General features: G+C 30.9%; 3 protein-coding genes across 5 annotated transcripts; 2 read left to right on the forward strand and 1 right to left on the reverse strand.

Annotated features, from left to right (window-relative positions):
• Positions 1-5,542: 5,542 nt before the first annotated feature.
• LOC123918986 (heterodimeric geranylgeranyl pyrophosphate synthase small subunit, chloroplastic) lies at positions 5,543-8,267 on the reverse strand. Of its 3 annotated transcripts, none has more exons than XM_045971199.1 (3): positions 8,103-8,267; positions 7,149-7,545; positions 5,543-6,544 (listed from the first exon to the last, which is right to left on the reverse strand). In XM_045971199.1, exons 1-3 carry the CDS (start codon positions 8,171-8,173, stop codon positions 5,879-5,881), a joined length of 1,134 nt encoding a protein of 377 aa, XP_045827155.1. In that variant the 5' UTR covers positions 8,174-8,267; the 3' UTR covers positions 5,543-5,878. The 3 variants fall into 3 exon arrangements, with proteins under 3 accessions (XP_045827155.1, XP_045827156.1, XP_045827157.1); XM_045971200.1 differs by having other exon boundaries at positions 7,149-7,569; positions 8,103-8,259; XM_045971201.1 differs by having other exon boundaries at positions 7,149-7,519; positions 8,103-8,256.
• A 2,265-nt stretch (positions 8,268-10,532) lies between these two features.
• LOC123916958 (purple acid phosphatase 3-like) lies at positions 10,533-16,554 on the forward strand. Its single transcript, XM_045968549.1, has 7 exons — positions 10,533-10,879; positions 14,507-14,663; positions 14,911-15,018; positions 15,128-15,255; positions 15,702-15,830; positions 15,941-16,008; positions 16,108-16,554. Exons 1-7 carry the CDS (start codon positions 10,715-10,717, stop codon positions 16,319-16,321), a joined length of 969 nt encoding a protein of 322 aa, XP_045824505.1. The 5' UTR covers positions 10,533-10,714; the 3' UTR covers positions 16,322-16,554.
• Positions 16,555-22,113: 5,559 nt separating this feature from the next.
• On the forward strand, positions 22,114-26,361 carry LOC123916139 (type IV inositol polyphosphate 5-phosphatase 9-like). Its single transcript, XM_045967517.1, has 7 exons — positions 22,114-22,858; positions 22,982-23,089; positions 23,480-23,759; positions 24,216-24,400; positions 24,815-24,923; positions 25,001-25,155; positions 25,928-26,361. The coding sequence occupies exons 1-7, from the start codon at positions 22,695-22,697 to the stop codon at positions 26,169-26,171; spliced, it is 1,245 nt and encodes a 414-aa protein (XP_045823473.1). The 5' UTR covers positions 22,114-22,694; the 3' UTR covers positions 26,172-26,361.
• Positions 26,362-26,714: the final 353 nt, after the last annotated feature.

Below are 26,714 nucleotides of genomic sequence, written 5' to 3' on the forward strand. Positions count from 1 at the left end.
TACTGAACTGAATGCATTGTGCACTTGAGTGTTTCCGGTCGAGAGATTGAAACATAGAGTGTAGCACACGATCAACGCGTTTTCAAATACTTCGGTGTCGGTAGCTTTCATCCGAGAGATCGGAGGAGTATCGACAACAGATAGGGTGAATTTATCAAGAGATTGAGATTCACCAATTTGTTGATCTAGTTGTAAGACTTGAGTGATTCCATTTGATATAATTGCTTGCATGTGATGATTATAGCTTAAGTGATTCCGATGATCCTACCTCGCTTGTCTACAATTGAATTCGCAACGTTTTCTTACAATACCGAACTACTCAAACAAACCCCCGATATCTGTGTTCATTTTAGTATGTTTATAGACATGATTTCCTTGTTACAATCGCGCAATCCCTGAGGATCGATAACTTTTTATTACTCAATTAACGGATTTGTACACTTGCAAATACGCAATCAACTATATTAAAAAAAATTATACGAGCGTATCCGTACCTTAATTTTTTTAAAAATATCGTACCACGTACCGATACTGTACCCGCACCTATGCAACATAGGTTAACATGAGCCATAAGTTTATAGCACTAAAAAATCCGTTCACCTTATGAAGCGGTCAACTATATGATTTATTTTGGAATGGACGTAGTACACCTTAAAATTTATAGTTTATTATTCATAAAAAATTATAGTTTATTATTTATTTCTCAATTTTACCATTGATAACTTATAATTGAAACCGAAAATAGATTACAGATGAAATACAACCTACTCCAAAGAGGTGTATCACATTTAGAGTCTCATATATGCGTGACTGGTTGTAGTTTTGATTTGCGTGTGGATTTCCTGCTGTCAATATTGACGCAGTTTTCACGCGGTAGTCATTTATGACCGTTTAATCTGACATGTACGGCTGTGATTATTTTCACTAATTTTATTACCTTATCAATTTAAACCGTCTGATCAACAATCAACAGCTGAGATCGAAAACCGCGTGAAAACTGCGTGCTTTTCGACTGTAGCAAATCTCAATCCTTTTGATCTACACAACATTTACTTTTTGATTTTCTAGTGATTGGTAAAGTTCATGTGGATGTAATATTGTAATGTAATGAGATGGTTGAATTTTAATTGTACAATGGTAGATAGACTCATGCTATTCAATTTATTGCATCCACTCCTCGTAGTAAATGGTGAAAGAAAATATATATGCTCTCTGATTGACATGTATTAAATTAGTTTCAGTGCCCGTGCTAATAAATGTATGTATTAAGTTAAAATGTTATAGTAAATAAATATATCATTCATTCAATATAGATTTTGTCGGGCAATTAAGATTTCAGTATCCGTGAAATTTGTCTTAATATTACACAATTAAAAAATATATGCATTATTTCTATGTAAAACCAAAATATAATGCATAATCATACTACATGGCAACCTAATAGAAAACATTAAAAATTTGTCTGAATTGTTATAATATTACATAACTTCAAAACACAACATTTAGTTCAATGCAATATCCATTGGCTTGAAGATGTTCTACCAATCTCCTTATGCTTCCTAAAGGTTACCAAAAACTTCTGGAAAACCAACATTGATAGTTGAACTTGGAAGTATACCAGCTTTTAATAATTTCGTACATAATTTTCAATTCGCAAATGCTATATAAATTTGTGCTAAAATTAAATGGATAATTATATATTATGAAAACACATCATGTAAAAATATTATACGTAAAAAATCTGGTTTTCAATAAACAACTTGATGGACTTGATTGAGTAATTATTCTAAATATATTGTGGAGAGTAAAACAATAGAACAACGTTGAAAAACAATGAACCTGTAAACAAAAAAGTAAAGTAGGAAATAAAAACCACATGATAGTGTATATCATAAATGCTACATAAAGCTGTACAACCTCTAGTGTGTTTTTTAGGGATATAAAATTTGAAATTTAATGATCATAAAACTTAGTTATCGGCAATGTGTTAATGTAAAAAAAAAAAAAGACAGCATTCATAATATTATTATATTATAGTGTTTGTTGTTCAGCCCCCCATATTTTTGGGGCTTAGTTAACGAATAATTGGAGAAAGTACTAAATGCAGGGTTATGGTAAGCCCATGTGTGGATATTGAGAAATTACCCTAAAAATAGTCAAACAAATTAAAGTAAAACCATAGAGCAGTGTAGAAAATACAACGAATCTATCAACAAAAAATAAAGTAGAAAATAAAAACTCACTTTAATTATATCCAATCTACAATATAATCCTCAAGAAGTAGAAATACATGATAGTTATCATATTATTCCTTCAAAGACAAACCATTTGTTTCATTCTCCAAGTTCTAATTTTATAATTGATGGTCCTGATTTCTTGCAGATACCTTGAACATTAAGAACATCTCTATAAAAGTCAATGAAAAAATTTCATATTTACAAAGGTGGAGATAAATTCAATAAAAAAAAATCACATGTGAATATAAAAATATTGAAATGATCATTCCTTGTACTCATAAGAAAATTTTCTTATAAAAATATATAAATCACGTGGAAGTAAAGTTTCCTATTGTACTCATAATAATAGTGTTCTCTTCCAAACAACAAAATAACACTATCTATAAAGATTCTATTCGAAAATTCAATTATATAAAAAAAAGTCTATTTGAAAATTCAGAAATAATCTTATTGATAGATTATATAATAATCAAATTCCTTTACTTAGCAATTCTACTATGGGCACAACTCCAAATTTTTTATATATAGGCATTAGGCACACTCACATCAATGTAATAATTAAATTATAAATACTTTAGTCACATCAATCAATATCAATTAATTCTTTTATTTTTAAATTTGATTTAGGTTATGTGTGTGTGCCTAAATTGAAATAGTTTGTAGTTGTGTTTATAAAAGTGTTTCTCATTTCGTCAAGAAGAAGCTGGATGCACGAATCCATAAAATTCAATTACTTAAAAGATGAACATTGGAGATGTTGCAATATGGTTTCAAAGGCTTTACTTAAATATGTCACAATTATTTTAATTTTTAAAAATATAAGTCTTCTTATCTATAGCAAGCTTTTAGAACTTAGAAGGTATGTCAATGTGTCATCTTTCATTTTTTTTTTTGAGTCAAGTAGCCTGGTGGCTAGAAAATTCACCTTAAAGGTAAATAAGTGAAGTATCCCGGGTTCGAACCCGAGCTCCTGCACATATAGTGCGATGTCCCTACCAACTGAGTTAAGCTCACGGGGACTTCATCTTTCAAAAACTAATAAGTAGTATCCAAAGAGGACAAATTATAAAGTATAAAAATAAACAACTACTATTATTCAAGTGCATGATGCATAACATAACTTGTCCAAAAAGAAAAGAAGTGCATGATACATAACATAAGAGTCCATATAGACAAAGTTAGGTTGAACTTAACTAAGATTGTTTTGTTTATTTGATATAAAGCCATTTTTAATTATAAAGTATGTATGACGTGACATAAAAATATTTTTTAATTAAATTTTGAATAAGACCCTTATCTAGGTCATACTCATAAATTTATAAACTCTAATCTTTTAAATAGTCGATATGCCTAAATTTTTAAAAGAATAAATTAGTTATAATTTTAACATAAATAATTTTTTATTTATCATAATAACATCAACAAAATATCATAATGTTTTATTAAAATATTTCTTTTTGGGCTTAAAAGGCTTTTGTAATGGCTTCTAATTTTTGACAATCCTGAGTTTTGTTTTGTGTGCACCTTGAAATTGTCGAAATATCTCTTCCGCTACTTAAGTAGCGGACGTGTAAAATCTTCGAAATGTCATGTTAGAGGTGTTTTTCCCTCAAATTTTTTATTTTTATAACACCCTCTACTTAAGTAGTGGAAGAATAAAATAAGAAACTAGAAGAACATGCAAAAGGTACATGGGATGCCAAAAAAAAAAACTCTCCTAATTTTTAAACTAAATAGACTTTTGAGAAAACACGAGTTTTGTCTTTAAAAATAAAGGGCCAACCTAATAATAAGTCCCTTTTTAAAAAGGTCAATCCCTTTAAAATTTTGGTAAATTTTTACGAAAATTCTATCCACATACTCAGGGGCGTCTCCGAGTTTTAGGAGACTCTGTGCAAAATATAAAAATGACCTCTTAATAAAAAAAATATAATTTTTAAAAAAATTGTTGATTTAAATTACATATAATATAAAAAAAATCAATCTTATAAACATATAAATTATCAAATATTAAATCAATTGCATTAAATTAAATGGAACAAGAAATACAAAATAATTATCTTTGTATATAACGTCAAAAAGGAACATCCTAATCTAAGATCAAATTGTATGCAAAGATTAAAATGGACTAGAACTATATTTACGATTATAGATAACCAATCTATTGATACATGTGATATTTTATGAACATTAATAATATATAACTATTATTTTAGGGCCTAAAAATTAATCTATTAATATACATTTGATATTTTATAGGTATAAATAATATATAAGTAATATTATAGGACCTCAAAATTTTGAGTTGAGACCCTCAAAATTTTGAGGCCCGATGCCATCGCACACCTCACACATGTGTGCGAGACGCCTCTGCACATACTCCCTCCGTCCCAAAATGAGTGAGTCATTTTGACTATATATACTATTCACATATCTTATTTTGACCATATTTTTATACAAATAAATAAAAACAAATATTAGCATATAAGATGTTGGATTCATCTCGATGAATATTTTCAAAATATCATATTTTTATATTTTTTACTATTATACAATTAAAAATATTAATCGTCAAATTTATGCATTGACATGCGTGAAGCAGTCAACCGACTCACTCATTATGGGACAAAGGGAGTACTAAACATAGACCCAAATTTGCTGCAGTTTTATTCTCACGCAGTTTAACGCAGTAACAAAACTGGACCATTTATTTATGATCAGACGACACATATTTTATATACAGATTTATTCATTAAAACAATCTGAACTGCCGATTTATGATCGGACGGTCAGATATGTTACAGCATGGTTATGTAGCATCAAATCCAACTCCACTAAACACGGGCATATTCATGAACTTCAAATCAATGTAAGACATACATCATCATCTTTAAGAGATAGATATCAAAAACCATTTTTATTGTATTCATTGTTCTTATTCATGATCTTAATTTATGTTCATCGGTCGTGACATGATACTAAGTTGCATGTAGCTTATGTGATTGTCATTATTTGTGTCATTTTCCAACATTTCCATTTTTTTTTAATCATGATATTGTTACGAAATTTATACTACCGTTAGCGATAACTAATGTCCATCGAAAAACCTGTGAGACACACAAGATAAGTTTTTTCCTATAACCGAATTTTCTTCATACGCATGAGTCATAAATCAAAATCCTCACCACATGTTTAAGAGGACAAAAACCCATATTGCTTGGACCAATTCATTTTCGGTATCATTTCCAAATTTGAAGTATTACTAATTGAAGCTGTTTCAAAGAGGGGATAAAAAAGCCTAAATGTTGCAAGACTTTACCAATTATTACTATTACCATTGATTACACCTACAAATCTATAAATATTACGGTATATTTTATAGATACATTTGAACTCTGATTTCCACAACTAATTCTCTTCTAGTAAAAGAGCACAGAAGATGGGACAAGTCCTCCTCTAACACTTGCAGAATTGGACCCCTTTAGATTGATTGATTTCCACGGTCTAAAACAGTTCAGACTTTACTCTCTTAATTGACCAATAATATTTTGTATAGGCTCTAAATTTCTAAACTGCAATAATCGATTCTTAAGAACTCAAATCAATCAAAGAATTATAAGTTGTTAAATTTTTATAACCCTTCATCCACTGGCCTCATCAACATTGAAACTTCTATCAATAGCATAATTCACAAAACTGTAGAGAGGCAACACTTGATCGCCATACTTCTCAAATCCATCCAACTCCTCCAAAGCCTTTGCTCTAAGTTCTTCAGCCACCTCAGCTGCCTTTTCAATCCCATAAACTCCTACGTAACTCTTCCCTCTGTTTTTCCTTTCGTTATCTCCCTCAGGTTTCAATCTCGCGTCCAAAATATCATCTACAATCGCATACAATACTCCAACAGCTCTACCATACCTTCTTAGTCTCTCTATCTCATCATCTTCGGCACCGGCCAACAATCCTCCACACACTGCAGAACACTCCGCCATTTCACCAAACTTTTTATCTTGTATCAATCCAACTGCATTTGGGCCCCCTTCAAGGTCCAAGAATTGCCCTGCTGCCATTCCAGTGGAGCCCACACAGCGGGCTATTTCAGCAATCACACGAAGTAGACGGGACTCAGGTACAAGGTCAGAGGGAGTATGTGAAACAATGTGTTGAAATCCAAGGGGAAAGAGTGCATCTCCCGCCAGGATTGCCATGTCAACACCATAGACGGCGTGATTTGAAGGCTGGCCACGACGGGACAATGAGTCGTCCATACAGGGAAGATCATCATGTATCAATGAAGCGGCATGAACCTGCTTGCAACTAAAACATAAGTTCCAGAATTGGTACAGTTCATCATCATTATTTATTTATTGATGTGAAGTGCATATAATGATATAAACACTTCATAAATCTTATTGTGTCCATTAAGGAAAACTTTAACACATACAGATAAACAATTAAGGTATTGTTATAATCATTCATAACAGTTACAGATCACTGAAAGGCCAATTTAAGTACTATTTAAAGCAGATACATTCAGCTAAAGATAGAATTCAAAACAGTTACATAAATGAGCAACACAGCATCACTGCAACTAAACAGTTACATAAATGAGCAACACAGCATCACTGCAACTAAACATGCAATGCAACTGATGTTATTATTCTAATAAATCGAAAGTGGAACAAGAAAAGAAGTCCAAAGAAAACGAATGTTCATCCCTTGCATGGTAGGCAATTAGGAACAGATATATTCGATAGATAAAAGTAAAACTCTAGCAGCTCAACAACATAAAAATATTGTGGCAATGATAGACCAATCTCTCTCGAGTGTCTTAACAAAACAAAGAAACTAAACAAAAATACAATATAATCAAAATGAAATGGCACTGGCAGAGTTTAGAAAGAAGCTTACCATTTCAAGAGCACAGGCAGTGGGAAAGGCAGCAAGGCGGCTGCCCCCAAAGAGTTCACAAGCAGATATACACATAACAGGGGGGGATCGCTTGGCACCTTTGGCAAGGGCAGAATACCTCATACCCTCATATATCTGTTGAGGGAACTGAACCGGAATAGCTTCATCGAGCTTCTCATTGATCTGGACCATCAGGGAAGTCCAATATGTCTTCAAATCAAAGTGAACAGCTTTTGATCGAATGGAAACTGATGAAGGAGAAGGAGCAGCCGTGGAGCAGTGAATTGGAAGGATACAATTAGGAGGCTTTCTGAAATGGCCGATGCGTAAAGAGGGCAATGTTGAAATTGTAAAAGGAGCCATCTTTAACTTTAAGAAAAAATACTTGATTCCAGAACTGACCCCCCCGAACCAGATTCAACTGGTGGTGAAAGCAAAAAAAAAAAAAAAAACTCACATAAGAAAAAATAAAAATAAAAAACAAAGAAATGTTATCAAATGCATTCAGATTGCATAGTAAATCAAATCACTTAAATAACATCTATAGTCTCATACTGTCATCCCTACCAATCTCTTCTGAAAATAACACCCAAAAGGAAAAACAAAATAATAGCTAGTCATTTCACTTAGCAAATCAAATTATCCTATTTCAACTTCAATATTCAATCAACCAATACATGCATTTCATCAAACACTTGGTGGATATGAAAATAAACATTAGGAATTTTATGATCCTAAATTCAGACACAAACACAAACAATCTAGCACACCAATTTAATAAGAACTGCAATGATTACAATATCAAGAACATAATAATCATATTAAGAGGAATCAAAAATTAGAAATTGCAGAAAATTAGGGTCAGAATAAAAAGGGGACAAACAATGATTGAATCATCACACACCGGAAGAAGAGAAGAAGTTGATAGAAAGAGAGAGTTGAGTGAGACATTACCGATATGAAAATGGCGTAGTTGTGATAAGGTGGTAGTGTGAAATGGCGTGTGATTGCACTGAGTAAGGCATGGGTGCTTTTGTAAGTGACACTAAACAGATAAGGATAGAGGTGCTAACTTCGGTTACCCAACAAAATAGTAATGCTGTCTCATCTAACCAAATACTCCCTCAGTACCATTTTGGAGAAAAGAATTGTACCACAATATCTGTCTTTTATATTACTAATGAAGCATTTAATACTATTTTTTCTATTATACCCTTAACTATTTATTACTTTCTCTTCTTTCAATTCTTCAATTTATTTTTTCCATACCATAAATGAAGGACAATTTTGTAAATCAACTCATAATCTCTCTTTTCCATACAATATTAATTATCTTTCTTAATATGTGTAAAAGTGCCAAAACGACATATATTGTGGTACGGAGGGAGTAATTGTTTTTTTTTCTTCTTCTTCTGTATTCGATTTATTGGACCGTCTAATCTGTTTAATATGGTCCAGGAGTCAGTTTTGACATCAAGTGGTTTCGGTCCCTCCCGATCGCAGTTGTGGGGATCGAACTGTGGTCCTCTCTACCAAGTTCAGCATCAATAACCATTGAATCAACTAACAATCGATAACCACTGCATTGATTTCCTTCTTGGGATATGTATTATTGTTGTTATTGTTGTTGGTATGGTTGTTATGAGTTTACCGGACGACTTTCTATTTGTTTATGCTTATGGGTAATATTTTAAGTAAATTAGGTTGTATTTACGATTGGTTTCAATGGTTACCAAATGTGTTGATCTCATTGCTCAGTCCGGTGGATTTAGAGAGATTTCAAATAAATTGGATACTCAATACGGGGAATCCCTAACGTGGTTGATAGAGAGGAGTGCGTTCATTCATGCATTGATGCCACTGTGGTTTGAAATAATGACCAACAGAGAGCACTGAACATTATAATACCCAACAATGAGGTATTATGTCCAACGGTGGAACACTATCCAATGATGAGATAATTTGCTTTGCGGAGAGTTGTTATCCCAATCATGTAGGTTGCATTAGTTGTCATAAACTAACAACTAGGACTTGAGGAGTTACTAATTAGTCGTATTATATGGTCCTACCTACGTATTGATAACTGCTAAACTGAATGCATGGTTTATTTATATTTTTTTGTTTTACAATTATAAATGTTAATATGCATGCCTATTTGTACCAAGTTTGTTAGTTGGAGATTACCCTTTCATCTTTGGCCATATTAATAATTCAGTAGACGAGATTGTAAAAAGTGCGGTGAAGTGTAGATTGAAACTCAGAGATTCGTGGATATTGGTGTTAGGCTTGTCGAGAGGATCCTCACAAGCATCAAAGTTAATACTTAAGACTAGCTAGGTTGTGTGTATCTGGGTAGTTAAAGTCTTGGAGTTTTAGGCTTAAGAAATTTTATATTTAATTTTCCACTTTGATTTCTTGTTGTAAGGACTGTAATTTTTTATTTTAAAAAATTTATTAAAAGAATTATTATTATTTACGTTTCAAAAACAAATGGGTTCTTTTTATAAAGTTATTTTTGTTATAAAAAAGACAGACTCACGTTTATTTTTTAATCAAAACGTTGTTTATTAATGTCCTAAAAATTTGGGATGTTACAATTTTCATGGAGGTGAAGGAAAGATTCATATTTTAACTTGCGAACGGTGTTTCATTCAAAACATTTTTATGGGGTGAAAGGACAAAAGAAAAATCTATTTTTATAAGGTTCGCTAGTTAAAGTGCGATGAATTCGCACTTTAAATAGCAATTTTTTTTTCTTCAAATTTTTTTATTTTTACAAACTCACTACATTATTTAAACAAAAATATCAAATAATCTGGTTTTAGATTTTATAAATATGCCATGAGTTGTATTTCGTAATAGTTAATAATTTTTTTTGTTACAATATTGACAACGTGGATCGAACCTAGGACCTCATTATTACTACTCAAATTTTTCTACTAGAACAAACCTAGTGACTTAATAAAATCTTTATTTCAAAATGATTTAATATATAATAATCATGCATGATTTACTAATGGGTAGTTGGTCCAGTTGTGATTGACGCTGAATTTGCTAGGAAGGATCACGATTCAATTTTCTCAACTGTAATTGGGAGGGGACTATAACTATTATATGTTAGAACTGACTTCGAACCAAATTATACGATCAAGTGAGCCGAATACCGTGGTAATAAAAAAAAACATGATTTTCATTTTCATAATAATTTATGCTACCATGATTTGGTGATTTATTTTCTTTATTTAAGATTGAAAATTGAACTCTTTTTGAAAAAACATATAGCATATGGACCCCATGCATCATGTTTTTCTTTTTCTTGTCCAGTTGTACACATACACATGGATAATGAATATGGTTGGTCCTATATCTCCAACTCCATGTTCCTACAATCATTCATCATCTTTTCTTTCTTTTTTTTCCTTTTTTTTTTTGAATGGCCTATAATCAATTATCTTATTCCTCTTGAAGTCATTTATTTATATATAAAAGGTCACTAAATATTGTTCTCTCAAAATCCACCACAAATTTTCTTTCTCCATTTATATATTCTACTCTCCAACATCACCATGCGCCTTCTAGTTGTATTGATCATAACTCAATGTTTGGTTTATTCTTCAGCAGTTCTTCAGTCATTTGATCATGCACCTAAACAAGATGGGTCTCTAAGCTTCTTGGTCATTGGAGATTGGGGAAGAAATGGAGCTTACAACCAATCTCAAGTTGCATTTCAGGTAATGTATATATGGGTTATAGATTAATTTGTTGAGCTTAATATTAATTATATATACTGAATTTTAACTAAAATTATAATAATTATTATGGCCACAACATTTTCTTTATATAGGAAACTATAAACTTCAACAGAAATCTTGACAAAAAAATTTTCAATATAAATAATAGTAGCAAATATAATGAAGCATTGAATATTCTACTCTCTTCTTATAATACGCCACTTATTTGTTTATTTATTTTGATTCTTAAAAAAAACTTGATCACGTACACATTTAATCCACAAATTTATAATAATAAAGAACCAAAAAAATAATACCAAATTGCCAATAATCATGATATTTTACCAGTTGTGCTAAAGAAATAAATTGTCTAACATTGAGATTTAGTGACTTTGATATATTTCGAAGAGATGACTATGATTTAAAATAAGATTGTTTGGATGAGAATATATATGATAATGCTTAGATTAAACTTTTTAATAGAGGGAAAGGTAGCACGCAATCAATAAAAATATTAAATTCAAGTGATTAATAAGTTTTTTACAAATTGTTTGGGAGAATGGAGTTGGATTTATCAATTCACTAATGTTAAATTCCATGACCAGATTTTTTATTCTGCATCCTTCAACAATTGATTACATCTACCATATGTTGAGTCCTACAATTGAAAAAGAGGGGCGCGAGATGAAGAGAGACGAAGGTGAGAGAGAGCAATACGATTTTCAGAGATTGATTTTTTCTCGCGCAATTTGTAGATGAGGCGAGACACAGCGGCGATGACGACGAGAATCTGCGACGGAGATACGCCACGACGGCGGCCGGTGCATCGAGAGAAAGTGGAGAGGCGTCGAGGAGAAAGAAGAAGATAGAGCGTGTTTTTTGCTCAGTTCCCAATTCTTGTAGTTTTGCTTTTCTGTAGTTTTGATTCTTGCTATCTTTTGATCTCAACCATTTGATATATTTTTGCCACATGTCAATGATCTGCGTAGTGAAAAGGAATAAAAGGAACTTCAAGAAAAGGAGCAAAGCTGCACTCAAATTGAGTATAGAACCACTTTTCCTTGATAACAGGATGCTTAAAAACATTAAAAAATAAATAAAAAAATGAAGCAATCAGTGATCTGTCAAGGAATAAAAAAAAGTGTACCAATAATGATGTGGTCCACGCTAGTTCAGTTCTTACTTGGACCGAAACATCTAAGTCAGGTCATCAATCATGTATTTAAATTGGATGAGGAAGGAATGGTTTTATGTTTTATTTACACTACTTCGAGATAATTTGAGACTATTTACTATTTAGCAATTAACAACTATACATAGCATATGAAATAAAAATTGATTAAAAATTAGTTGTATATATTATATGAAATATATTTATATATTTATGAATGATTTATTTTTATCGATTATTGGATAAGTGCGTCCAAATTATTAAGAGTGTAATCTAACTTTTTCTTCTTTATTAAAAAAACAATTATTTATAACAAAAATGATAAATATATATAACGATAAAATTCTTACACATTAATGTGATGAATAAGTCGAGTGCGTGACATTTGAATCCCGACTTATATATATATATATATATAATGTGATGTTCTTAACAATTGAGCTAAGCTCACGGAGATATTACACTTTATCTTTTGGCTTAAATACACTTTTTTAGTTACGGCTTTAATATACTTTTAATCTCCTCCTTATTTTAATAACATTTAAAGTTTAGTCCCGTTATTTTAAATTTTAAAAATCAGTTGTTTAGTGCTCTCTTTTTTGTTTTTGTTTTGTTTGATAAACCAATGATAAAGTCATTGAAAACTCACACACACATAAAGTGGAGTGATCGGGGTTCGAACCCCGGTCCTAACGTTCGACACTAGCAATTTCGACATTTCTGTCAATTGAGTTAAGATTTGTGGATCAGTTGTTTAGTGCTCTATTTTAAGTTAAGGAGAAGAGCGGGTGATTTTTGAATTATAAAAACAATAATAATAATAATTTTTAACTATTTTAATGTTTTTAAATAGAAAATAATAAATAAATAAATAAATAAATAAAGGAAAAAATTATTGACATGTATATATTATGGGCCACATGTGCAATGCCACATCATTAATAACTATGACACATCAACAAAATAACTAAAAATAGAGTGGGGATCAATTTCTTGAAAAAATGAAATAAGTGGACTGAAAAAGTCTAATTTTTAAAATAACAGGACTAAAATCTCAAAAAATTTACGAATAGAGACTAAAAATATATTTAAGCATTCTTTTTTTGATAAACACTTTATTGCATTTTGTTCTTCTATTATTATTTTTATTTTTTTAAAAAAAGAATACAAAATCTACCAACAACAGTTGGATCTAGCATAAAATCATACTCCTCTCCTGACAAAATATACGAAAAACTTACAATGTTAGGTTTAATGTATAATGTATCTAATCAGACTAAATACATTAATTATACTAGTATAACTGACCCGTGCAATGCACGGGTTAAATTTCATTGAAAAATATCGATTATTAAATTTTTAATATTTTGTTATTTATTAATTATTTACATGAAAAATGATATAGATTACTTTTAGTATTTTATATTATTCAATGTAATTTATCTAAATATGAAAAATGATATAGATTTTAGAGATTTTAAAGGAGAAGGGAGGAATGGTCTGACGAAGAGTGATAGTCATCCACTCCCCGTTCGCCCCCGTAGTCATATATCTTAACCGGCCTCTACTACAATGGAAGGATCTCATGAACATAAAAAATTTGAATATATAAATTCTATAATATTTCTTAGATAAAGATCAACCTCCCACGTGAGCCATATTTTCTTAATATATTCTATAGTGGTGAGATTTACATGAGTGTCACTCAATTAGAGAGCAAGTAATAGAGTAAATTCATAAACATTGTCAAGTAGTATTTTTGATCAAGTAACACTGGTGGAAACTTTGTACTATATAATAGTAAACACTAAAAAAAATGTGGATCTACACATATATTTTTGAACATCAAATTAAAGAATTCTATAAATTGCGGATAAAAAAAATACAAATGGTTGAAATATTTAACAACTAAGATGTTGTAGTATTTCTTGAAAAATTATTGTAGTATTTTTTGTTATTTAAGAGTAATTGTGTTTTATAGTAAAAAAAAAGAAGAGTAATTGTGTTTTTATAAGGATATCAATTAATTATGATGGAAATTAAATTTTTGAAATTATTTTTTACAATCCATAGTGTTTATTCCGTTGTGAATCTAGCTTGACAATTTTTTTTATGGTTGTTCAATGGCACAAAGAAATAGATAATAAGACATTCTTTAAACAAAAAGAATGATGATTTTTTATTTTTTTTTACTTATTTAGTCTCCTTGAAAAATTAAAATTGTAATTTATGTGTAACTAAAATAATTCTTCATCATTTTCTTAAAAAAAAATAATAAAAATAATTCTTCATCATTTGGTACATAGACTAAAATGTTTGTAATATGATATATGATGAAGAATCTAAAGCCCATACCTCTTCAAATAATAATGTTGAGTTTCCCATGTGTCTATTTTTTGTCTTGGTTCTAATTAATTCAATCTTCAAACTAAATGAATTTTGTTTTACTATACTAGATGGGTGTTGTTGGTGAACAATTGGACATTGATTTTGTAATTTCAACCGGTGACAACTTTTATGACAATGGCTTGAAAGGCATAGATGACTCATCCTTTCACCATTCATTCACCAAAATCTACACTGCTCCAAGCTTGCAGAAGCAATGGTACAATGGTAAGAGTTTCAATTCACTAGTCAAAAAATGAGTGAGTTTTGGCAGCTAGGGTTGTTACAATTTGTGTTGGATCCGTCCATATAGATGGTGAGATTGATGTCTCTCGAATTAGCGGTCCTTCGACCGGATACAGAGTCTTAAAAATAAAGTTTCCAGGAGTTTAAATATCAATTTCGAGTTGATATCGTTGTAAATTCGAATTTTAGCAAATTTGAAAATGAAAGTGAGTTTACTATGGTTGTGCAGTTCTAGGCAACCATGACTATAGAGGAGATGTTGAGGCACAGTTGAGTCCTGTTCTCTCAAATCTTGACAATAGATGGTTTTGCTCGAGATCCTATATTGTCAATGCAGGTGAAAATAATTTTCATTTTTTTTTTCTTCTCATTAATTTCACTTTATAGATAGAGGTTGATTCATGACATTCATGCAATTATACTAACATATTCATATTCTGTTTCAGAATTTGTAGAGTTTTTCTTTGTAGATACTACTCCATTTGTGGACAAATATTTTACACAACCGGAGGACCATGTTTATGATTGGAGAGGCATAAGGCCTAGAAATCATTACATTTCCAACCTCCTCAAGGTTCAAACCACTTATCATGATATAAAATATTACTATAGTCCGGTAAACATGCTTTAAAATATAAAAGGATTTAGAGTGCGCGAGTTTGAACCCACAATTTTTCACTTCTCTCACCATTATTTATTGAGTGTGAATTTCGTCTTTGCACTCGTTATGACAAAAAATAATTCATAAACTAAATAATTAAGTTCAGGTGATTAATGAGTTCTTTTAAGACGAATTGTTTTGAAAAATTCGAATTTGATTTATGATGGGATCAATTTTTGATGGATAAGACTTTACTTAGATTACTAGGACCTCTTCCTCATAAAGTCAGACGGTTAATAAAAAGAAGGAAAAAGAAATTATGAAAAAAAAAGACCATGTTAATTCATTAACATTAGTACATTTTAATGTTATATACTTATATTAATTGATAAATCATGTTACATATGCATCTTCAATAGGATTTGGATATGTCTTTAAAACAATCAAATGCTAAGTGGAAGATTGTGGTGGGTCACCACACAATTAGAAGTGCTGGTCATCATGGTGATACAGAAGAGCTTGTAAATCATCTTCTTCCAATTCTTGAGGTAATTAAAATGCATTCTCCCAATATAAGATCACATAATATTTTTCTTTTTTATATTTATTATGTTTTGAATTCTGATTATTAATTTTTTTTTTTATGATTTAATTTTAGGCAAACAACATTGATCTTTACATGAATGGACATGATCACTGCCTACAACACATAAGCAGTCTTAACAGGTTGGCTTAAATTGACAATTAATTTAATCAAGTAGAATTTACAATAGTTAACATTGAGTTTAACCCTTCAATTAATGTAATTTAACTGTTTCATTTCAGTGAAATTCAATTTTTGACTAGTGGTGGAGGGTCAAAGTCATGGGGAGGTGATGTGAGTTGGTGGAAGCCAGAAGAAATGAAATTCTATTATGATGGTCAAGGATTCATGTCTGTGCATGTTATTGAAACTGAACTCAATATAGCATTCTATGATGTCTTTGGCAATGTTTTACACAAATGGAACACTTCCAAACAGCTTCATTCAACCTTGTGAAGACTTCAAATACAATTAACTAGCACCAAAACAGAGCAGGGGCTTAAAAACAAGAATGAGTAATTAGTGTGAATTGCCTTTAATTTGATCATATGGTTTGGTTTTAATTTGAAACTAAATTTGTAATTAAAATGTTCTTGTCTATCTTTATGTAAAGATATAAACTCAAGTTCTTGAGGGAAAATATAAAGTGAAGGGTTTGAAAGGGATCCGGATCGCCTATGGTATAAAAAGACATGGTTTGTCGCTATTTTAGATTTCAGTTGTTAATCTATAATCTGATGGTTCTAATTATGCAGCATAATTTCTAAAATTTCTCACAGTTTAAGATCTCACCGATTCAATCAAATCGAACGGTTCTCATCGATTATTGCGTCCACGCAATTACTGCATGGAATCCTATTCCAGTTTGAGAGAAAAAATAAGAAAAATTGAGAAATACTAAAACAACACTTATTTCTTTTGCTCACAAAAAATAATCCTCAATTTCTCTAATTTCTTCTCTCAAACCCATGATTCATGCCAACACAACAATGTAAATGTACTAAAACCATTTCCAACCACTTTCAAAAGATGATAAATAAATCAACTCCCCTCATCCTACTTTTCCACTCCTCTCTCAATATTAAAATGATCTCTCTCCATATTAGTATATGTATAAGTATAGGAAATGTAGTTAGTTAGTTAGACTCATGCTTTTGTGGTATATTTAGTTACTCCCATGCTGATGTGCCATGGAGGTAATTAGAGTTGGAAGTGTTCTATAAATATAACCTTCACCAATTGTACAAGTTAATTAAGTTTGCATTATCATAATCAATGAACATAGTTTGTTACATTCATTCTCTCTTGTATTCTAACACTCCACCATACCAAATCCATACTCTGCCCTGCACACCGCATCATTTTCAACTCAATATTTAATAACTTTCATGGATAAATTCCCACACTTCTAAGAAGATAGTTTAATAACTTTAATCCTCTCTATCATTGAATTTGAAAAGCATCAACTTTTCCCATATTATCACCAATAAAATCACCCAAACATGCAAAAGGAATATTACCTACTAATTTCTTTTATTAATACTTTATTTCATATACAGATTTTTTTGTTAAAGATATTAGAATTTTTTATAACTACTAAAATAAAATTTCTTAATTTTTAATTAAAAATTATATCTTTTACACTAGCCAGTACAGATATAGAATATGCTTTTCTTTTTGGGAGAACAATGCTTCTTTTGGTGATTAACTAATGGAAAAAGCTAACATGTGCCCTAAGGGCATATTTTAAGGTACTTCATATAAAAAATTAATCTCAAAAGTTGTGCATTCAACTTTTACAAAGTCAAAATCTTGTTTTTTCGGTGCAAAGTTTCCATTTTAAGATCATTAATATGTGTCCTTATGACACATGTTAGCATGATCCTTAACTAATTCATTTTAATAAGAAAGTGTGTTGTATTACGTAAAAACTACCTAAAAGAATAGTGTATTGTAGTTTTTTTTATATATCTATTCAAAGTGTAGTTTCTTTTTTGTTGACTCAAAGGCATAGTGTAGTCTATTAAATTTATGAAAGAAATTCAAATAATAATTGTATATGAAAGATTGGCACTTAAAGTTTATTATATAGTCCATGAAAGGACAATTTGCCTCTCTGTAGTCTCCATTTTCCATGTATTGCTTGCACAAACAATTTAATCTTATCGTCCCATCTTTCTGGGTTGCGCCTTAAATTAATTATCTCAGGAAAAAGTATTCTTCAAAAGGTTTTTTTTTTTTTTTTTTTTTACTAAAGACAAAGCCAGTGGTGGCAGTATTGTATTATAAAACCAGAAAACAAAAAGAATGAGGTTCAAGCCAGATAAAAAAGAAAAAGACACCGGCACAAAATTGAGATTGGTTCTCACTTGTATTATTATATTTGCATCATGTTTTTTTAATAAATTAAAAATATAGATAAGCTGTGTTGAGATGAGAAATTCACCAGATTTAGACAAAATTCTAAAGTTCGAAGGATGCTTACGTATCTAGTTATCTACCAACAAAATTCTTACATTATAGCTAAAATTCAAACTAAGACATTGCAAGATTTAAATTGAATGATTTTTTACCAATCTGTTCATTTTTTTTTACGATAGGAGAGTTTGTTGCTCTTCAGATTTAAACAGAGTTTGTTACATATAATAATGGTTCATCGAAGATTTAAATAAGATAAATGTATCAAAAAAAAGATTTAAATAAGATAAGTACTAGCTAGGTGCAAAAAAATAGGAATTTATTGGTGAATTTAGATGTGGGTATAATAGGAAGATGAAGCGCAAAAATCTACTTTTTTTTAATTGGATGTTATCATTACAACCGGACACTTATACGAAAAAGGTGAGAGTATGAGTTGAATCAATATTTATTGTTAGAACTTTTTTTGGCAAAGTTTATTTGTTAGAGCTTAGAATAATGTTTTTCTTATCAAATACTAAAAGCGCAGATAAAAGAACCGATTAAAAAAAGAGTACGGGTAAATGCCGCCAAATAGATAATATTGAAAACGAGCATGTAACCGAGAAATAGTATCTAAGATTCTAAACTATATGCATCCAACGTGTCTACATATTATTGGTCTCATGTTAATTTTAATAATGTGATTATAAGTTCAAACTTTTATATATTTGCTCTCTCTATTCTAAAATATAAGAAAAAGATGATCAACCAAAATTAATGTAGTTAGTTCAAATTTTGAATTAAATACATCAAGTTTTTTAACTCATTTTTATTTATATTGTGGAATAGAGAGAGTAATAATTTCTAATTCAAGTTTGGAAGTATTATTATGTACTCATCTTCGTTACTTGAATTATGGACTAAATTTTATGCAAATTTGAAAGAACAACTTGCAAGAAAATATTATAAGACAAGCCAACTATTGATTAATTAAGAAAGGAAAATAGAAATATAATTAGTGGAGAGATCAATTTGGGATTGATTGCAATGTAAGTTTCACATTGCTAATGAAGAAAAAAAAAAGGTCAAAGAAATTATATTGAAGAAGTCCCACATCGCTTAGAATGGTGAAACAATGAAGGAATCAAAGCTATATAATTGATCTAAGTTCTTTGTTTATAATTGCACTAAGCAGTAACACTTGTAAACACTTTAAGTTTATATTTGTGCCTTTTTGCTTTTCTCTTATGCTCTTGTTTAAGAGTATTTGAGATGTAGTTCAAATATTTACTTTGGAGAGTGTGGGTGTATTGGAGCATGGGGTGATTGAGAGTGAAGTCTATGTGTTGTAACAATTTTCACATAGTGTTTATTCTCTGGTTGTCGGTTTTGACAACGACCGTGGTTTTTTTCTCCGATTTGGAGTTTCCACGTTATATTCTTGTGTTGTTGATTGCGTTCTTTTATTTTCTCTATGCCGGTTTTTCCCAACACAATTTACTTCAAGAATAACTCCACATAGATTGTCACGAGGACAACTCAAATGATAGGAATATTGCATTTATTATGCCTAGTAAGAGTTTGAATTCGGAATCTTCAATTTATTCACACCAATAAATAAATTTTTAGTCATTAAACTACTTATCAAAAAAAATCTTTCAGCTAAGATAAATAAGACTATACATGACCTAATATAATCATGCTAGATGATTAATTCAAATAACCTAGCGTTAGGGATTAAAAGTATTAGCACATGATTTTCTTTTATGACACAGTTTAATGGTTAAAAATTATAATGGAGTAGTGAGAATGAATTGAACATCTACTTGAACTCCAGGGTACGTAGTTCGATTCCCACGAAAGACAAAAACTCTACTAAAAAGAGATAGAGAAGATCGTGAGATGACAATGCCGGGTGAGGGGCCCAAGTTATTACATATTGCATCTCATAGTTCAAGATGGATTAAAGGATGCGGGAGATGCAAAAAAGTTTAAAACCTTAGGCTATGTTTGGATTGATGGTACATAACGGAATGGAGCGGAATGGAATAAGATGGAATGGAGCGGAGCGGGATGGAATGGAGCATAAAATGTATTCCATTGTTTGGACATTTTGTATTCCATCCCATACACCCCAAATTGGAGGGGAAGAAAAATAAGAGAAAATGATGGAATGAGATGGAATCCATACCATCACATACCACTCCATTCCATTCATTTTTAAAGAATCCAAACAATGGAACTTCACTTCATACCACCACATACCACTCCATTCCATCTCATACCACCAATCCAAACAAAGCCTTAGAAACACGCACTTCAAACCAAGGTTATCAAAACCGGACCGAACCGGCCGGTCGGACCGGTCGGACCGTGAACCGGTCATGAAAACGGTTCGGTTTTGAGCATAAAACGGATAGGAAATCGACCGGCAAAAAAACGCGTGAACCGGGGTCGGATCGGGTTGAACCGGCGAACCGGTCGGGCGGTTCAAGCGGTTTTGCAGTTTTTTTTTAAAAATAAAATAAAATAGGGCAAAACGACGTCGTTTTAATTTTTATTTTTTTTTAAAAAAATCTGAAACAAAACAACGACGTCGTAGGAATAGGAAAGACTTTTGTTTTTCATCTATTTTTCATTTGGTTTGAATTATAAATTTTATTTTATTTTGTCTTGTGATATTTTATCTTTTTAATGTGTGAAATGATGAAATATTGAGCAATTATTCATATATATTTATTTATATATTAATTAAAATATATATTTAATTAAAAACGGTTCGACCCCGATTGAACCCGGTCCGACCAATTGAACCTTGAACCGGTGAGCTCGCCGGTTCGATGACCGGTCCGGTTCTGACAACCTTGCTTCAAACTCTCATTTCTTGTATTTCTTGAATCTTTTTGTATAAAAGTAAATATCTTCCACCAATGATTAAAGCTTCATATTCTTTTTAACTGAAAAGTAATGAGAAACAGAGGATGAAACATTTCCAATCCAACTTCTTGAAGCTAGATTCCAAGCTACACACCAACTAAAGCATGTCCAGCAGCCAGAGCCAGCAGTATTCTTAAGCTACAGAAGTATCCATCATTTGAGACAACTAATTCAAACAATCTAAAATTACATAATCAAGTTCAACTAGCTTCAATTTGCCATAGAGACAATGCACAACAAGTACTTCAACATTTTTTATTATTATAAAATTTATATTGTACCATCGTTACATTATTACGAGAAATATTCACGTTAGTCAATGATTAATCTTCACCAAAAAATTTAATTGGTCACCCTATATATAATGAAATATCTCCTTCAATTCCAAGCATGTTTTTTCCATCCACAATTGAATTCGAAACTTTGCTTAAAAGATCTAAATTCAGTTTCATTCGGACCAATATAATATTAATACGGGAGTAAATGGAATAAGGGGCAATTTGATTGACGTTTTACAATTTCATAAAAATATTTGACTATTTTCAAATTTCAGGTGTATTTGACATTTTACTCATTAATAGGGTGAAGTGAATTTCAACAAATAAGAGAGAAGATTGTCAAGAAAATTGTTAGACTATTTTCTTAATGTCATCTTTTATATAAGGCTTAACTACACATTTGGTCCCTTACGTTTATTTTATGTTTCAATTTGGTCCCTTACGTTTAAAAAGTATTAATTTGGTCCCTTACGTTTATTTTAGGTTTTAAGTTAGTCCTTTCCGTCAATTTTGTCACATGTGGCAGTCAATTTGCATACGTGGACAAACACGTGGCACTTGGAAACACTGACACGTGTACTGTTCAAACGGTGTTAGTGACAAAATTAACGGAAATGACTAACTTGAAACGTAAAATAAACGTAAGGGACCAAATTGATACTTTTTAAACGTAAAGGACCAAATTGAAACCTAAAATAAACGTAAGAGACCAAATATATAGTTAAGCCTTTATATAATACTCACATATGTCAATTATATATCACTTTTCCTAATTATTCCAAAAAAAACATATCACTTTCCTATTTACTTGCCAAGCTAGTTTGTCATGGACCACACTATAGCTAGCTTCCCACTTGCATCCATCTTCAAAGATTTAAATTAATATATGACACCCTTTAATTATCAACTAAACAAAGAGAAAAATTCAAATTAGCAAGAAAAGTGTAGACCCATGTTTTGTGTGTTATTGATCAATATCATCTCCACTAGGACAAAGTTCCTATATTCAAATATAATCAATATGCATCATCTTTTACGTCACATGAAAAGCCTTCCTCTCCTCTTCCCTAGAATGATCTCCTTCCAATTTCTATATAATCTCTTCTGTTGCAAAGCATGCAGAAAAAAAGCACTTCTAGCCTCTCACCACTCTTTTGAATCATTCAACATTTATATACAGAATATCAATTATATATGTGCCATTTTTATATGACATGTGGCCTACATTAGTTGCTAATAAGATACTAAAGAAGAGATTAGGAAGCACTAATTTTATAGCAGATTATCCTAGTTATGATGAACCTTTGTTGGGTTTTGAAGACATTGATCATAGTCTTGAAACGATTCCTAATCATCACAAGGAAAACCACAAATACAAGTAAGAAGATAATTGATCAATATGACCATCATCGTCATCATCATCATCTAGTTCTATAGTTTTATTTTTTTTCCCCTAGCCTCTTAATTTTCTAATATTGTTTTTGTTTATTTTCATGTAAAGGATTTTTGTTAGTACATGGAACATAGGTGGAATTGCACCAGAAGAAGATCTAAATATTGATGATTTGTTGGAGACAAACAATAACTTATGTGACATCTATGTACTTGGGTAATGTTACAGCTTAGAACTGATTCTGGTTTTCTAGCTAGCATAGAAAAACTTATTTAGAATTGAACTTTTTTTTTATAAAGATAGTATCATGGTGAATATATCAGAATCACGATCCACCCGATTTTCCAAAAGTAATGGAGTGTAGTTTTTAGAAAATCACGATGAATCACCGTGATTCTGACATATCCACCATACTACTAAACATGTGCCATCCACTGTGATTTTGACATATCCACCATACTACTAAACATATGCATGCTATATTAATGGAGAGGTTAGCAACAATAACATAACATAATAGAGAGCACATTACAAACACTACATTTCAGCTTATTTTTTCTGATAATAATTATTTATTTGTTTTGTTCTGTTTTTGTTACAATTCAGGTTTCAAGAAATAGTACCCCTAAAAGCTTCAAATGTATTAGGATCAGAAAACAATGAGATTTCCAAGAAATGGAATTCAATAATCAGAAAAGCTTTGAACAAGGATGAGAAAGATAAAGTTCATAGTGAATCCTCACATGATGATTTCCAATGTATAATTAGCAAGCAAATGGTTGGAATATTCATATCTGTGTGGATAAGAAGAGATATTCGTCCATTCATTCAACATCCAAATGTATCATGCATAGGTTGTGGCATATTGGGATGTTTAGGAAACAAGGTGAGACCTATAAGCCTATAAATATAACAAACTCCACTCATAAATTAATTAATTATTTTTGCACTTGAACTTTTATAAGGTTTTTTCTCGCACCATAACCTCATCACATATATCATTGTCGACATCAGATTTGGATTATTTGCTGTCACAATATCTTAGGCATTCACGTACAATCGGTCTATCGGTGATCGTTGAATTAAAATCAGATGCTCTATTTCAATACAGTTTTGATATTTTTTTAATCTAAAATATCGAGCTTGAAAATCTCGACTTAACGACTACTAATATGTTGACTGCGTGAATCTATGTGATTGCTTATTGTAGGCAATCCGGCCACTTCCAAATCCATCAACATCAACTTCTTAAAATAAGTCAAAACTCTAAAATCATGCATCTCATTGTTTATCTAAAAATCTTATTTGGGCACCAATATATATATAATAATTATATTTGCAGGGGTCTGTATCAGTGAGATTTCAATTGCATGAAACAAGCTTTTGCTTTGTGTGTAGTCATCTAGCTTCTGGAGGCAAAGAAGGGGATGAGAAGTGTAGAAATTCAAATGTTGCTGAAATTTTTTCTAGGACTAGCTTTCCTAGAGGTCCTTTGTTTAATTTGCCAAGAACTATTCTAGATCATGAGTAAGTTTAACAATAGTTTGAAACCGTCCAAATTGATTTCTAATATACTAATTAATAGTACTAATAATAATAATTGTTTTTACCCTCTTGTGTTTAATTTAATAATCATGTTCCTTTCAAATAAATCATGAAAATAAGGGAAATTATATTTATTTTTTTTTGCAAATATTAAAAAAATAAATGTGTGGTTACTGAAATAATTAATTTTTTTTATAAATAAAGAACCGTCATTAATGATGAATATTCTCTATGATTTTATGCTGATAAATTTTTTTAGTGTTTGTCACAATATTTAATTAACCACATATTAATTGAAGAATGAAATATACTCTCAACTTGTACTTAATTATATGGATTATTTGTATTATTTAATTTATTTTGGCCACATAATTAATTACATAATGTTGTGTGCAGTCATGTAGTATTGCTTGGAGATTTAAATTATAGGATTTCTCTACCAGAAGAAACGACACGGTTACTTGTTGAGAAAAGGGAGTGGGATTCCTTATTAGAAAATGATCAGGTTTGTTGAAAAAGTCATCACCAAATTTGCTTTAAACAAAGTTATCTTTAATTTAATTGCATCCAATGGGAATGTAGCTAATGATGGAGCTAATGAATGGGAACAATTTAAGAGGATGGCATGAAGGACCAATCAAATTTGCACCTACCTACAAATATTGTCCAAATTCAGACATGTACTATGGATGCTGTTGTCATGGAAAAAAGATTGAAAAGAGGCGAGCACCGGCATGGTAAGAGTATGTTCATATAAAAATAGTGGACCTAGGTTGGGTCGAGACTCGACTCAGAGTTAGTCTTTTACAACATGGCGAACTAATATTCAAATTTCGAATAGAAGATGTGTCCAAATTTTTGTGTTGATCATACCTCGATCGATAGGATTACCTCCCGTAGAGTAGAGGGAACATGTGAAACCAAAAATTGTGGTTGTACCGTTATAGGATTATGGTCGACCATAATTTCGGTCCCTAAGCATTTCGTTCTTTGAGGCCGCATTCTTGAGAGTTGTGTACCTTTAAAGAATTTTGGCCAGGCACGAGAAAAGTTTAAAGTCCCCCATCTCATTCTCTCTTTCTATCTCGCCTTATGTGGATCATGACTTTCATAGTGCGGCCAGGCCCAAGGACATATATATGATTTGAACTAGGCCTGGGTCCAATATTAGTCCTAGAAGAGTCAAAACTTAGCCTAGTTCGGATCTAGGGAGATCACACGTAGTTTAAAAAAGAAAACGTTCACTAAAGAAAAACAAGTCATTCATTTGACCTAAACACTACACGCTCAGACCTTTTGCACAATATATTATCGGAAAGGATGTTTAAAGTTCCACCCTGGTACCACGGTAAACAAATTTCTTGACAAAATTTAGGGAACAATGAAGTTGACAGATACTTCGCACTTGTAACATAGTTTATAAAAGAAAAAAGAAAAATCAACTTTATCATTAATTAACATTTAGAATTGTATAATTATTTAATTATTTTTTGTTAATCTTAATTTTAGGTGTGATCGAATAGTATGGTATGGAAAGGGTTTGAAGCAACTTGAGTACACAAGGAGTGAATCAAGACTATCAGATCATAGGCCTGTTAAGGCAATTTTTACTGCAGTAATAAAGGTTTCATCAGAATTCAAAAGCATACAAAGATTATCTCTATCAGAAAGATTTGAGCAAATTAAAACTCCTTTTGAAGTTTCTACTACTGATGAAATTATATGTAGAAAACAATCAAGTTTCCATTTGTAAATTAACCATATATATAAATTAATGTGTATAAACATAAAAAGGGAATTAGAATTTGAGTGGAAGGAAAGTGGGAAAGTTGTTGCAGAGAACATAAAAGTTTTTGTTGCTGAGGAGTATACAGTAAAGTTGGTTGATGTTGAATTATGTATAATTCATGTTATTATAATGTGAAAGATGTTGCAACTTGAAACACTACAATATCTCAATTAAATAATTTCCTTTGTTTTGAAGCTTATAATTAAATCAGCATCTAGTGCCAACTAGAAATTAATTAATCAAACATTTCTTGTAGAATGCAATATGAGAATCAAATAAATGGGAGGACTCAAACTCATTTATTAATTATCAAGATATAAGAAAAAGTAAAACTACTCTTACAAAAAGACTTGATTATAAACTATAAGCCAATTATTGAGCTACTAGTTGGAAGGATTTTAATTGGTTAGTGCTGACATAAGGCCATGGATTGTTATCCTTGTTTTATAACACAAGTGGGAATGTAAGAAAATATAATATGGAGCTGATTTTGAAATGTTTAGTAAA

The sequence above is a fragment of the Trifolium pratense genome, linkage group LG3 (genome assembly GCF_020283565.1).
Source record: "Trifolium pratense cultivar HEN17-A07 linkage group LG3, ARS_RC_1.1, whole genome shotgun sequence".
In the NCBI taxonomy this organism is placed as follows: domain Eukaryota; kingdom Viridiplantae; phylum Streptophyta; class Magnoliopsida; order Fabales; family Fabaceae; genus Trifolium; species Trifolium pratense.

What these genes read in the sequence shown, in the direction of transcription:
- LOC123916958 (XM_045968549.1), top strand. Translation starts at nt 10,715, where the DNA reads ATGCGCCTTCTAGTTGTATTGATCATAACTCAATGTTTGGTTTATTCT. An exon ending in GCAGAAGCAATGGTACAATG is followed by an intron (nt 14,664 to 14,910) that starts GTAAGAGTTTCA and finishes ATGGTTGTGCAG; the next exon opens with TTCTAGGCAACCATGACTAT. An exon ending in ACATTTCCAACCTCCTCAAG is followed by an intron (nt 15,256 to 15,701) that starts GTTCAAACCACT and finishes CATCTTCAATAG; the next exon opens with GATTTGGATATGTCTTTAAA.
- LOC123916139 (XM_045967517.1), top strand. Translation starts at nt 22,695, where the DNA reads ATGTGGCCTACATTAGTTGCTAATAAGATACTAAAGAAGAGATTAGGA. An exon ending in AAGGAAAACCACAAATACAA is followed by an intron (nt 22,859 to 22,981) that starts GTAAGAAGATAA and finishes TTTCATGTAAAG; the next exon opens with GATTTTTGTTAGTACATGGA. An exon ending in CCTTATTAGAAAATGATCAG is followed by an intron (nt 24,924 to 25,000) that starts GTTTGTTGAAAA and finishes ATGGGAATGTAG; the next exon opens with CTAATGATGGAGCTAATGAA.
- LOC123918986 (XM_045971199.1), bottom strand. Translation starts at nt 8,173, where the DNA reads ATGCCTTACTCAGTGCAATCACACGCCATTTCACACTACCACCTTATC. An exon ending in ACTACGCCATTTTCATATCG is followed by an intron (nt 7,546 to 8,102) that starts GTAATGTCTCAC and finishes CGGGGGGGTCAG; the next exon opens with TTCTGGAATCAAGTATTTTT. An exon ending in CTGCCTGTGCTCTTGAAATG is followed by an intron (nt 6,545 to 7,148) that starts GTAAGCTTCTTT and finishes AGTTGCAAGCAG; the next exon opens with GTTCATGCCGCTTCATTGAT.